Raw genomic sequence first — 13492 nt, forward strand, 5'->3', positions numbered from 1 at the left:
CCAGCTGGGGCGAGCAGACTATCAGCAACAGGAGAGGCTTTGCCCTATCCCAGAACCATCAGAGCATGGTAGTTGAAGCCCCCTGATTTCTTCAGCAAGAGCCTGTTTAAAGGATAAACCGTAACCTTTTGCAGGTGATTTTGCTTATTTTGCATCTGCAGGATGCAAAAAGGAAAGCTGTGTGCCCTTTTTAGAGTGGGACCCTTCACCTTTCCTGAAAGAAGCCTCTTGCTGACCAAATCCATGGCAGAAGACAGCTATGTGCCACTTGTCTCCTTGGTGGCAGACCGAAAGTGCAACCGTGCCCCTCAGGCCACTTAAGGCTCATGATAGATAAAGGGAATGAAATGTCTTTGGCTGTGATCAGACATATGGTCGGTCCCCAACCTCATCATTAGCACCGAGCAAACAAATCCACTGTGGAGAAGCTCAAATTACTGCTGTCTTGCTGACAACCTTCCTGCAGTTTTGCAGTCAAGCGGAAATGGCTTAACTGGGAGATCATCAGAGATTTCTCAGGATCCTATGCTGCCCTGTGTAAAGAGTCTATCTGACGGCTAGGTCAGGAGAGGAGCAGGGGATAAAGGACCCCCCCTCCCCGGAAAATTGGGGACTGGGGAAGGTCTGAGATGGAAATGAAGAGAGAAATGGCAGCCAGTGCATTCAAGGAGCACCGCGACGAGACGGCCAAGGGAGAAGGGGCAGCTGATGGAGAGGCAGGTGGATCAAGGGTGCTAGGTTTAAGGATGGGAGTACCAGGAGCCAGGGGAGCAGACGGACAAGCCCCAAGCTGACCCTGATCGTTGCCTGCATGGCTGGGTCATGCCCAGGATGGAGAGCAACTGAGGTATGCTTGCACTGTGAGGGGAAAGAGCCAGAGGAGAGGGAAGCTAAGGGAACAAGTGAGGGAGGGGGATGAATGTGGGCGTGAGAGACCTTAGTTCAGGGTCGAGTGGGAGTGTCAGGACAGCAGAAGCCTCTGCATCTGGGGCTGCAATGGGACATAAGCCATGGCTGGTGGTAGCCCAGCCTGCTTACATCGGCCGCCTGCGGAAGCGCAGACACACCAGTGGGCCGCTGCTGGCAGAAAACAGGGCAGCCCTGCAAGCCAGGCTGGGCCTTAGGAACAAGAAATGAGCCACAGGACTGCCACGCATTGGCTTTCCTTGCTGGCATCACTGGGGAAGGATACTCCAGCACTGCTCAGGACACCTGAGCTCAGCTCACTCCCTCAAGCACAAGGTATTTAGGGACCAAAGACGCACAGAGGTGCCTAAACACCTGCATATGCCTATGTGGTTTCTCAGTTCACAAGTGGGGAGGACAGTGCTTCCCGAATGCCTCGGGTGCTGTGAAGGGAAGTATGTGGAGGATTGTGAGGAGCTCATGATGGGGTCCATGGATGCTGGATGCTGAAGCAGCACTGAGAAGCGGGCGTGGAAATGATGAGGTCCATGCATGATGGATGCTGGAGCAGCACCGAGAAGTGGGCACAGTGATGATGGGGTCCATGGATGCTGGATGCAGCAGCACTGCAAAGCGGGCACGAAGACGACGGTGGATAGAAGCTGCTCGAGCGCTGCTTCTCAGGGCACACCCCACAAGCAGCCGCCACAGCCCCTTGGTTTCTTTGCACCATTCCCTGGCAGAGCAGGGAGGGGGGACATTTCCGTGGCCAAGCACTATTTAATTAAGGGCCCGGATGACCAGCAGATGGCAGGCCAAACTCGCTTATCGGTGGCTCCCTCCCTCCAGCATCTGACATGGTGAATAAATAACTGGGAACATGAATCCTAACCTATCACCTCCAAAGGAAGCCAAAGCATCTGTGCATTTGGAGGACGAGGAGAACAGAGACCCTTTGTGCTTCTCCACGAAGCAGCTCCAAAAGCTCGGAAAGCTGTTTCTGCCATCAAGGCCGATGCATATCACATACATGCAGGCGCACTTGACTCCCGCACCGGGGGAACGACAGGGCTGGGCTTGTAGACGACCATTTTGCTGTGCTATCCTGTCCAATAAATCCGTGAGCGTGCAGAGAAGCGGCGCAGACAGCATTTCCGATCATCCCCTGCGGTGCTCCAGGCCTTGGGAGATAGCTTGAAATATTGTGCCGGCTATAATTAGAAGTTAGGCTTGCTTTCCAGGAGGGTTGTGTCTTCTTCCCTAAGAATATTCAGACTGGCTTGTGGTTACATATTTTCAACACGACGTACAGGGAGTTTGCCAGGCAACACCCACTAACTGCTTCTGGGAGTGATATGCTCATTCCCACTTCCATGGGACCTGGAGGGACTAGTTGCTACCTGATCGCATCAGCCTCTCTCGGCATAAAGCCACAGGCACTGAGAGGGTGCAGAAATTGCAAGGCCAGCAGAGACCATTACAGTCATCTCATCTGACCACCTGTGTAGCACCCACCGGTTCCTCTACCTTGCAATGATCCCACGTGTCTTCGCGACTCCGCGCTCTCCCTAAAAGCAAATCAATCCACTGAATTGAAATCCTGAAATCCCAAGGACCTCATAATTTCTTTGCTGAAGCTTTCGACAGAGCTCCAAGTCAAGCAAGCTCCAAGTGAGTCCATACAAGGAAACATTCGCAACACACAACAAAAATAGCCTGCATCACTACACGTTAGCATCACATCGAGGAGTTTCCAGGCCCTGAAATAATAAATAAAGCCCTCCCGTTATACCACAGCATTTGTCCAAGGCACTACACAAACTCTGATTAATCCTCACAACACCCCAAGGACGACTCAACGGACCCCGTTCTTGCAAATGGAGGCAACAAAAAGAAGTGACATGACTGAGGTCCCACAGTGAGTCGGTAGCAGAGCTTGGATTATAACCCCAGTCTAACCCCTCTGCTCATTTCTCCAGTCATTTCAAGGTCCAGTAAAACATAAATTTTAGGGTCACCGGAGCCTTAGACCAATGTGTCTAATCCAAGGGTCTTCTTGACACAGAATTGCACTTATTTGCCTTTACATAAAATATCTTCTGTCTTGGCTTCCTCCAAGCATCTGCCACTCCTCAATCTTTTAAATCTAGCTTTAGTGGCCAGAAGTCCTGGGACAGTTTTTCTTGTTGCTTAGACCTCCTCAGGGACAGCGTATGATGGAGGCCACTGTATCGCTAGCATTACATAGGTGTGAATCCTGCCCTGCCCAGTAACTGCAGGGGATGGTCTGGCTTCCATAGGAGCCGTGCCTTTGCACAAGGCAGCCTCTCCCTGTCCTGTATAGCAGAGCTGGAAATATTTGATGAAGGAGGAGTTTTTAGCTGATTGAGCAATCCTTTAAGTTTCCACAGTAGGGAATTAAGACGGGATAGGATCACTAGCAGATACAACCCCAGACTGCTTTTTAAAGAAGCTCCTCAGCTTCTGCAAATGTCGCTATCACCCCTAAATACATAGCATGGGCATTTCCAGCCTGATCCTGCATCTTTCTCTGCTCCTTCTGATTTCAGAAGCTGCCGAAAATTTTGCAAGACCTAGGCCTATTCGCTAACCTGCAGGTTTGCTTTTCCGTCGATGTTATATTCCACTCCGGTGTTTCAGACGCGAAATGCAATCACACGCATGCAAAGACGCATAGACCGTAAACTTCCATATTTCCCCATGGGTTGAAGGAGCCCAACTGTGGATGCTCCATAAAAATGTGGCAAATATTCAAAGCAGCGGCTGCTAAAACTAAACAGCCCATGCCAGACGCTAGATTTTTAATCTGTAATGACACGAGCGTGCTCCGCATTCGTGCTCTCGTGGAATTACCCTGTCAAGAGCGAGCACTGTCTGGCAATCGATGTGCTGTCAAATAGGTGTCGTGCTAGGTTCGGATCTCAGGAAAGCTGCAGTGAACCTGATGGGTCTCCAGAGCCTTTGCCCCAGCAGAGCGGAGATCAGAAACCACCCCAGTGAGTTTACGGTACCTCTATCCTGTTTCAAAGCACTACCCAAACTACAAAGGGAGAGGCTGATGCTACAGCAGCTCATCACATACCAGAAAAGTCATTTGAGCAAGACGTCATGGGGTCTCAGCAATCCGAGGCTCTGCTAGAGAGGCAGAGGGTTATATCCCCCAAATTGAGGCCTTTCAGCTGGGAGAGTGCTGCTTCCAGACCTGGAGCGAGCCATTCCCAGACCCAGTGACAGGAACACCCCAGCCAGGCATGACACCGTGTCCAGTCGGAGCTGGCCGTGCCGACAACACAGTGGGTGCGTACACACATACCGAGTCAACTTAAAATAAGGCATCTTAGCTAAGTCGACTTAACTAAGTCAACTTAAGTTAAGCCATATTGGAGCATACACACATACAGCTCCTTGGCATGGTGCCAGCTATCTTGTGAGCTAAGTTGATTTAACTATTGGGACTCAAAATAATACACCTCTGAGGCGTATTATTTTGAGCCACCTTTAAGTCAATTCTGCCAGGCGTGTGTACGCTCTGACAGTTAAGTCGACTTAGAAAAAGTTAAGTCAGCTTAACTGTCGGAAAGTTAATATATGGGTACGCACCTAGTGACAAAATATATCGGCCCTTTGCAGGCACTAAGAAGCAAACGGGGAATCGGTGCAGAGCCCTAAACCAGGGTGATGCATTCAGCATGGCAGCAAATGCATTCTGCGCCGGCAAGGACCTGCAAATCGTCTGTTGGCCAGCCCTGAGATAGGGGACAAAGACCCACAGGAGCATTCGGTTATTTAATTTCCACCTGAACACTTAACACTGCACTTCAAATCAGGCCTGGTTTATGTCAGAGCGGAAGCTCTTGATTGCAAGCCCTGAGCCCATAACCCTTTGGCCCAAAGACAGCATTGCAAAAGCATTACCAAATGAGCCATAGCAACAGCTGGAAAATGATTACCCCCTCCATCATTTTTATGAACTTGGTGCACTGCTGTGCTACACTCTCAAAGAATGAGGATGGAGAAATAGCTTGCTTTGCCCAAACCTCCTGGGGTCTGGTTCTGCAAGGCAGGGTGGGGGGGGGGGGGGGGCGTGAAGGCCTTAAAGGGCCACTGTCACCATTTTATCTTTCTACCTGATTTACCTCCTGTGCTATCATCTAGTGGAGAAAGAGGTTTCTGCCTTCTAAATATGTACCTTAATCTTTTAAAGCTTATCATGTTCATTAATTAATTTCTTGCAATTGCTCCTATTTTTGGAAGATCGTGTTTCGTGCTCCCTCTGCTGGCTTTGCAGTAACGCTCAGCGAGCAAAACATATTCCGATAAGGAGGAAAATCCTGACTCCTGGGAGGAGTCACGTGAGCCGCCCATGAGTTTCTACAGGATAAGTCCAAGGTGCAAAACAACTAATGGTAACCAGTCAGATCACAGATGGATGATTGCAGCTGAAGAATAATAGTCGCGTCTCTGTTTGCTGGACTCTGCATTTAAAAATAAACTTTTTTTTGGTATTAAGGAGCCCTTTTTTTTTATTTCAGAAGGAAAAGCAGCACGCCCAGAATCAAAGTCCATGATAAAGGGATTTCTGTTTATTTGCAATGATGGCTTGGAGCCGTCGTCGGACGAGCAGTCTCAGTTTGCCCTCTGATGTTTCAGTAGTCAAGTGGAGCACTAATAATTGCAGCCACCACTAACTGCGGACAATAAGCTTTGAAGGGCTCATTCAGGCATTGCCTCCAGAACAGATGCAATCACAGACGCTGATGTTTCAGTGAACATCAACGTTTATTGCAGAAAAACTCAAAAGGCAGGAAAAAAACTCCTTTGGTCTCCTATATCCTTATCGCTGCCGTTTCTGCAGACCGCCCTGTTCTGGAACGGTGGACCACTTTCCAGTGGGGCCAGACAGGCCTAACCACGAGTTTAAACTAATTTGAAAAGTTTCTTGAAGTGCATCAGGAAACAAGGTGCAGTGGAAATCACGACGTGCCACATGAGGTCACAGAAATAATGGTCCATTTTTGTCGCCTGGTTTCTGGCGCTCCCATCTGTTTATTGGGCCCAGCTGGCTGAGTAGGTGCAGCACTGGTCTGGCGCTCCAGAGCCCTTGATGCCGCTGCTGGTACTGCCGCTGCCCTTGGCCAGGTCACCTGGCCATCTATAACAAAGGGAATAACAGAGCTGAAACCCTTTGCAACACCCCTTACAGCTGTTGGTGAAAAGCAGAGGATTAGAGTCAGGCATTAGGATTAACAGCTCTCTCTCCTCGGGAAGGATCTGGGAGCGCTGCACTCTTTCTTGGCATAAGGACCACATCACGCCACAAACCTCCGTGATACTTTTTAACCTCTCGAGTTAATCCTTCTGTAGTTTCAATTAGATCAGTTCGTCTTTGCCTCCTGATCTAAATCATTGTGCAATGATCATTGACATCATATGAGCATCCTCTCCTCTCCCTCCCCTGGGGATGGCTGTCTCTCTCTAGTGAGCAAAGCAATCTCCGTGTGGGATCAGTCATTACATTTAGGGCGAAATCATCATCCTCCCCTGAAGTCATTGGGAAAGCTCACCTTGATTTCAGCGGGGCCAGGATTTGCCCGGTATTGTGCAAAGCTCCCAGGGGGCTGGTACTTACTATCATAGGAAGGGAAGGCTGGAAGAGACCTCACCAAGCATCCAGTCCAGCTCCCTGGCTCCAAGCAGGATCAGCCGCGACTATACCATCCCAGCGAAGTGCCTGTCCAAACGACACTTGAAAACTTCCAAGGACAGAGACACCACAACTTCTCCAGGCAGCCTGTTCCAGCGCTCGACCACCCTCAAAGTCAGAAAGCTCCTCCTTATCTCCCACCTAAATTTCCTCTGCTAGCACTTGAGTCCTTTGCTCCTTGTCCCATCTCCTGGGGCCACAGGGGAAAAACCCAGCTCCATCTCTTCTATAATCACCCAAAAGGAAGATGCAAGATAGGCGTAAATGGGTTACCCAGAGAGGTGGTGGACTCTCCATCCTTGGCGGTGTTTAAGACCCAGCTAGACAAAGCCTTGGCTGGGATGATGCAGTTGGGGCTGGTCCTGCTTGGAGCAGGGGGCTGGACTAGCTGTGACCCCTTCCAGCCCTCATTTTCTCTGATTCTATTATTACTATAAGCAGAGGCATTGATGCATGAAGGCAAACCTGGAAGCCAAGACCTGGGACTTAAACGGTAGGGAAGAATGAAAAAACTAGGGCAGACATTCATGGTAAAGCCATTTATTGTGCTAAGAGGCCGCTCCTGCCAGCAGCTGGTAATTTATGCATCTGTGCAGATCCTGTGCTATTTGTACTTCAATCAAGAGTCGTAGTCATTCTAGACGCCATAATAAATGCCTGTCAGTTTTAGGCAACTGTTTAAAAAGTGGATGTTTTCACACTGCACATAAATTATCTAGCGAGAACAAGCCGCACTGATCTAGCTCCTTGGGAAACTATGTAGAGCTCGAATTCCTCGGTGAAACGGCCTTTTGGAAACTCTCCCCTGTGCGAGCCGCTTGCCCGAGTGACAGGCATCATGCAGCACAGAAAGGAAGTCCTTTCCAGGGGTGTTCATTCAGTTGGGCACCCAGGTAAATTGGAAGGGTGGAGAGAGAACCAGTGTTTCAGCGATACCTCCACAGGACAAAACAACATCTCCTCCTTGCTGCCAGGTGCAATCCAGGGGTTACCCTGCTCACACTTCCCCTTGCCACTAGGTCTGAATGCTAATTGGGAAACCTCCGTTCGCTCTGGCTCACCTCTAATGCACACCTCCTGTTTCATTCATAGCTCCTTTAACACCCCGATTTCAGGGGCAGCGTGCACATAGGCTCCATTTCCAGGGCCTCCACAGAAACACAAGCCCCAGCTTTGTGAGCACTTCTGTTTGCGTGCAAAGACAGGTCTTTGTTCGGCCTCAACATTTTGCTGGGGGCTTTAGGAAATGAGGCCTTCCCTGTTTGCTAGCTGCAAAAAAATAATCCAGTATAAAGCTACCCCAAGTGTCCCTTTTACTATCTTTAATTTTCCCTGAGCCTGATGAAGGGCATGCAAGCCCTAAAGCTTGCAAAAAAAGACTTTTTTTTTTTTTTTTTTTTTTGCAATTTTGCAAATTTTTTTTGCAATTAGCTGGTCTAATAAAGGATATTGTCTCTGAACCAAGAGTTCTAGATTTTTGCATTCCTCTGCATGTATTGCATTCGGCCTGCCGTGCCAGGTTGCCAAGTGGAGAGAAGGCATGTGAGAGCACAAATCGAGCCAGGGAGGCACACTTCACTGGAGCCCTTCAGATTTATGCCAGGAGTCGCTGAGAGCAGCGTGGCTCTGGCATTAGGAGCATTCAGTAAACCTCTGCATCTCTCTTATAACACACACCTGCCAGGTAAGTCGTGTTACAACAGCTAGAAGAGCTCTTGAAGGCAAGGGAAAGTGTTGGGAGTTTCCAACTGTGCAAACACAATGCCTGGGGAACAAAAAGGGGCGGTCAGTGAAAGGATGGGCCCTTGTAAGCATTCTTGCTGCAAGCACTTCCAGCACAAGACATTCAGAGAGGGCTTCGAAGCATCCCTAATCACATAAGGGGCAGGGAAGAAACAGCTCCCTTCTCACGCACGGCATCAGGAAACCTGCTATTAAACACAGGATTATGAGGGCCCCTTTTGGCTGGGATTTTTAATTCACCGGTCCATGCCCACAATAAAAATATTGACAAGCCTCGGGGCACAGGTCCGGTTGCTTACCGCAGCCTTAAACCACACATACAAGTGTCCCTTTGCTGACATGTGACATGCCACAAGGTGTCCAACCCCTTGTTGCATACTATTGTGATCTGCACCAGTCACCTATTCAGCACTATGGACTTCTCCGTTTCAGATGCCGGAAGCGTCTGATAGAGCCTGTATTCAAAACGGAGCAATGGGTTGAAGTGGGGTCCATGTCAGTGCAACCCTCTGACAACCCTCCACTCTCAAACTGTGGCGTCCTAAATGCGATAATGCCACATGCAGCAATTCCTTTGTGCTCACAAGACAAAGAACAAGCTTTGTCTTGTGAACACAAAGACATAAGTGTTTCTGTGTGTTCATTAAACCATAGGAAAGTAGGGCTGGAAAGGACCTCAGCAGGTCATCCAGCTCTCTGCGCCAGGCAGGATCGGCCCTGACTAAACCATCCCAGCCACATATCTGTCCAGCTTGTCTTTTAAAGTTTCCAAGCATGGAAAATCCACTTCTCCAGGTAATCTCGTGCGACGTGTGGCCACCGTCATAAAAAGCTCCTCCTCGTCTCCCACCTAGATTTCCCCTGCTGCAGCTTCAGGCCATTGCTCCTCATTGCATCTCCTACAGCCAGAGAAAACCCATCTCCACCCTCCCTATAATCACCCTTCAGGTATTTGCAAACTGTTATCCAGTCTTCTTTTCTCTAAATTAAATAAACCTCATTCTTACAGCCTCTCCTAATCCCCTAATCATCTTTGTCGCCCTGTGAGGGACTCATCCCAAACCATTTGCATCTTTCTTGAAGTGCAGGGCCCAAAACCGGACACAGTTCTCCAGCTGAAGCCTCCCCCGTGTTCCCTTGGGTCACCTTTTCGGTGACAATTTTACTCAACGCTGGAGTAGGAAAATCCCTCGTGAAACAAGATCCCAGATGAGGGTTTATTTTAAATTAATGGAAGGGGTGCTATTGAGACATACAAGGTACCCTCATTAAAAAATACTTGAACCCAGGGGACTGGGGTGGCCACTTAAGTACCATCCTAGCAATAATCAAGAGAAATCTTTTGACCGGTATTAATATGACAAAATGGGCAAGTCATTAACATAGAAGGAGGCGGAATTAAGTGACTCAGCAGGATGTTATGAAAACGATTAAAATACTCTCAAAATCAATAGAATAAAAGCAAAGTGTTCTCCTATATAGGCATTTTCCTGCTAAAAACTATTAATACACATAGCACACTGCATCCACCTCTCAAGGTCAAACCAATCTTTTGACTAATGGAAGCACTTACAAGATTCTCCAGAAATGCATTTTACACCTAAATGTGCCCTTTAATGAGTGCTCTTTTACATCTGCTCAGATAACACTGGTAGTTGTACGTTTGCCTTCTCCAGAGTTTATTATAGACTTTTGGGCATTTAGCCGAAGGCTAAAAAAGGAGCTGGGATGTTAAGGGAGTAAGAACAGAGTTTCTGAAAGTATTTGTCCTTCTGGTAAAAAAAAACCCTGGACTCAAGGAGGAGTGTTCTGCATCACTTGCTTGCTGAAATTTCACCGTATCGCTTTTCCTAGCATGGAAAGCACTTCGCTGACTTAAAAAATTGTAATTCTCAGGTAATACGAGTCATTTGCCTGAAACAGCAACATGCAAAGGCAAATGAAATGGCTGGGAGTGGCTCAAAGGGCATCCAGGCTCTCATGAGTACAGGCAAGCTTATTACTGGGATAACTTCACTGATGTTAAAGGAGAAAGAGATACAGTAGTCCAACATGGTCCCCTGTGCTTATCAAATAACCAGAAATACCATCTGCAGCCAAACCCTACATGTGGGAGCCACTAATGGATCCTAGAAGGCTAATATATGGCAAGTGGCTGTAGACCAAAGTGGATTACATCCCTAACTGTGGAGGAGATGGATTTTGAGCAGGGAGAGGCCAATGAAGAATGGGGCCCCTTGGGTCAGGGGCAGATCCAGGGGGTGCCCTGGTGCACTTGCATTGCCCTTGGATGCCTGCTTCACCCAAAATTCAGCCAAATTTAACCTGGCAGTCACTGACTTCAAGACTCATTATAATCTACCTGATGCCTTCTCAGCTCTTCATCCCACAGGTGTGAACACCCCTCTCTTCTTTCTAATGGTCTTGATGCAAACTGCCCTTTGCTCCGTGGCTGTGCTCTCTGCTAGTGGCTCCTGGTCACAAAGCTCCTATTTCACAACCCGGCAGATTGGTTTTTAACTGCTTTGCATCTGCTTCTGCTTGCATCTTTACCTGGAGAACCCAGCCCCAGGCCCCAAACCTATTGGTAGAGCTCCTACTTTCTTTTTAACCAGAGAAAAATTGCCCGACATGAAGATGCGCCTCCCCCAGCAGCAACTCCAGCCAAGGGGCTGCCCTGCAGGTGAGCCTGGAGGGGAAGGCTCTGAGACGGAGGGCAGCAGAGCTGGGCGGTGGGGGCTGTGCTGGACTGGGCTCTGAGCCTCCGAAACTGGCTCGTGCATGAATGCCCCGTGCAAGGCGCTGCTCACGCACAGGCCATTCCCCAGCAAAGCCAAGGTCAGGCTTGCACTGTGCCAGCCCCTGCGATGGCAGCCCTCTGCTCCCCGGGATTGCAACCACGGGGCCCCCTTGCAACGCCCAGCCTGGCACGTCCCTGCCTTGTCTCTATAGCCCTGGCCCTGGCAAGCCGGCTCCCTCGCCCAGCCCCGCATTGCATCGCACCCGCCGCCCGCAGAGCGCATGCCCGGCAGCGAAGGGGGCGGGGCTTCCCGGCCAGGGTTGCCCGGCAGCGCGGTAGCCACGGCAACGTTGGTACACAGCGCGGCGCGAGGGAGACAGGGATGCTGCAAGGGCGGGTAAGAGCGTCCCCCACCCGCCGGGGCCAGGACCCGGGGCATCCTCATGCACCCCCCATGGGACCCCTCCTGCACCCCCAAGGCTCCTGCTGCACCCCCCTTGTCACACCTACTGCACCTCCCATGGGACCCCTGCTGCACTCCCCTTGGGACCCCTGCTGCACCCCCCCTGTTGCACCCCTGAAGACTGCTGCACCCCAGGCTCCTTCTTCACCCCCATGGGACCCCCTGTTGCACCTCCCAGGGCCTCTGCTGCAGCTCCCCAACCCGACTCTGCCCCCTTGCAGGGCTCTCCCGAGGCTGGGCAGTCTCAGGGCCCAGACGCCACCAAGATGGGCAGGGCATGCACCAGGAGCTAGGCGGGCAGGGCGCTGCATTGGCAGTGGTGTCTCCACCTGCCAGCCTTGTCTTCTGCTTCCCTGGAGCCCCGCTTGCAAGCTGTCCCAGCTCGGGCAGCCCAGCAGACCTGCGTGGGGGCCGGGGGGCTCGGCTTGCCAGGGACTATGGCTTCCTGTCGAGCCTGGGGCAAGGCACAAAGTGGGAAAAGGAAAAAGGCAGGGGGAGAAGAATCCCAAAGTCACTTTTCTTCTCCCTTTGGAAGCAAAGTGTGTTTTGATTAGCTCCAGGTGAGACTTCACCCAAGAGGGGTCTCCGGGGCTTAGATCCGAGGCACCGCATGCACCACGTTCAAGAGATCCATAGTTTGCAATGCACGCCCCACTGGTGGTTTTTGGGGGGTGAACAGCTGGGGTGATGTATAGCATCCTGGAAACCAAAGGGAACCCAAACTTCGTGAGGTGAGGGGGAGGAAGAGGAGGGACAGAGGAATTAGCTCCACTGGTGCCTGTGTTTTAAAAGCTCAAACAGCACTGCTGAATGCTGGCAATGTGGGCAGCTTTCCATCAAGCTGCAGGTCCTGGAATCATGTGATTGCCTGAGTCACAGCTTGCATTGAAAATAAGTCCGTAACCCTCATAAGTTGAAGGCTTAAAGAAAACGTGACCAGCAAAGGGCTGCAAAGCAGATGGCAAGTGGAAGGAATTCAAAACCCGGGAGCTACAGCTAAGCAAGAGCACAAGAAACCTGCCCACGGACAACTGCAGGGAAAGATGCCCATGGGGGGAAAGGATGTCTTTCCAGGGAATGTGTCGCCAGGGGAAGTTGAATCTTGGGGAGTGAGGAGTTAAATGGAGATTCCCCAAAGCTATTCCTGAAGTTATTACGTTTTGCCCGCCACATCCCTCTCTCAGGGGTTTGCTCTCTTTAAAAGCAGTTGCATTTTAAGCCAGTCTCCGGAGTGCGGGGGGACCGGACCCATGACGTTTGAATGCTAGGAACTGGCAGTTCTGTCTCAAGGTGAAGCTAATACCTTTAGAAACAACACGTGAGCCCTCTAAAACCATACTCTCCAGACTACCAAACTGGGTTCAGTCCCAGCGATTTCTCACCGAGTGCTATAGCACTGCACAGAAGAAATGTCCCTACCTGTTTTATCCAACAGCTGGGCTCATCCTTACAGGTTCCCTGTGCTAAGGAAGGGTCTTTTGCTACATGCACCCCGGAGGGCTCCGTCAGATCATCTGAAATCTCACTTCTAATTCTGAGCTCCTGTATATTACTACTAATTAATGCCCCTCGAAACTGTGACGGTAGCCTGTCTAAGACAGGCCACTGTAGCTAATGACACACAAGGGAGTTACTGGCTCGTGGCAGCTCTGCTCAACACATTTTGGTGCCTACATGGGGTGGCCAACTCTGTTTGAATCTATTCCGGGAGGTTTCATCACATGATGTAATGACATTAATGACTTCATGTCAGGAAGGCAAACGCACATGACTATTACGCTTTAAAAGCCCACTGCACAACCGTATGCATCTGATTCAACGTTTAATATTTATTTTAATGAATGCCCCATCATTTATCTCCCAGGTGACTCTCAGCAGTCTCCTGGAGATTTATCTCTAATTCCCGGAGACTCCA

General features: G+C 50.1%; 1 protein-coding gene across 3 annotated transcripts in view; it reads left to right on the top strand.

Annotated features, from left to right (window-relative positions):
* Nucleotides 1-13492, top strand: part of LKAAEAR1 (LKAAEAR motif containing 1) — a 38997-nt gene that overhangs the window by 12333 nt on the left and 13172 nt on the right. Inside the window, exon 1 of one of the 3 annotated variants that reach the window (XM_025201733.1) lies at nucleotides 11447-11511. The exons of 1 other annotated variant lie outside the window; for it this stretch is intronic. In XM_025201733.1, the coding sequence (XP_025057518.1) occupies nucleotides 11497-11511 (15 nt within the window). In that variant the 5' untranslated portion in view covers nucleotides 11447-11496. Of the gene's footprint in view, nucleotides 1-11446; nucleotides 11512-13492 lie in introns of those variants that run through there. One more of the 3 variants, XM_006021696.2, reaches the window with a different exon arrangement.

The sequence above is a fragment of the Alligator sinensis genome, unplaced genomic scaffold (assembly GCF_000455745.1).
Source record: "Alligator sinensis unplaced genomic scaffold, ASM45574v1 scaffold752_1, whole genome shotgun sequence".
Classification (NCBI taxonomy): Eukaryota; Metazoa; Chordata; order Crocodylia; family Alligatoridae; genus Alligator; species Alligator sinensis.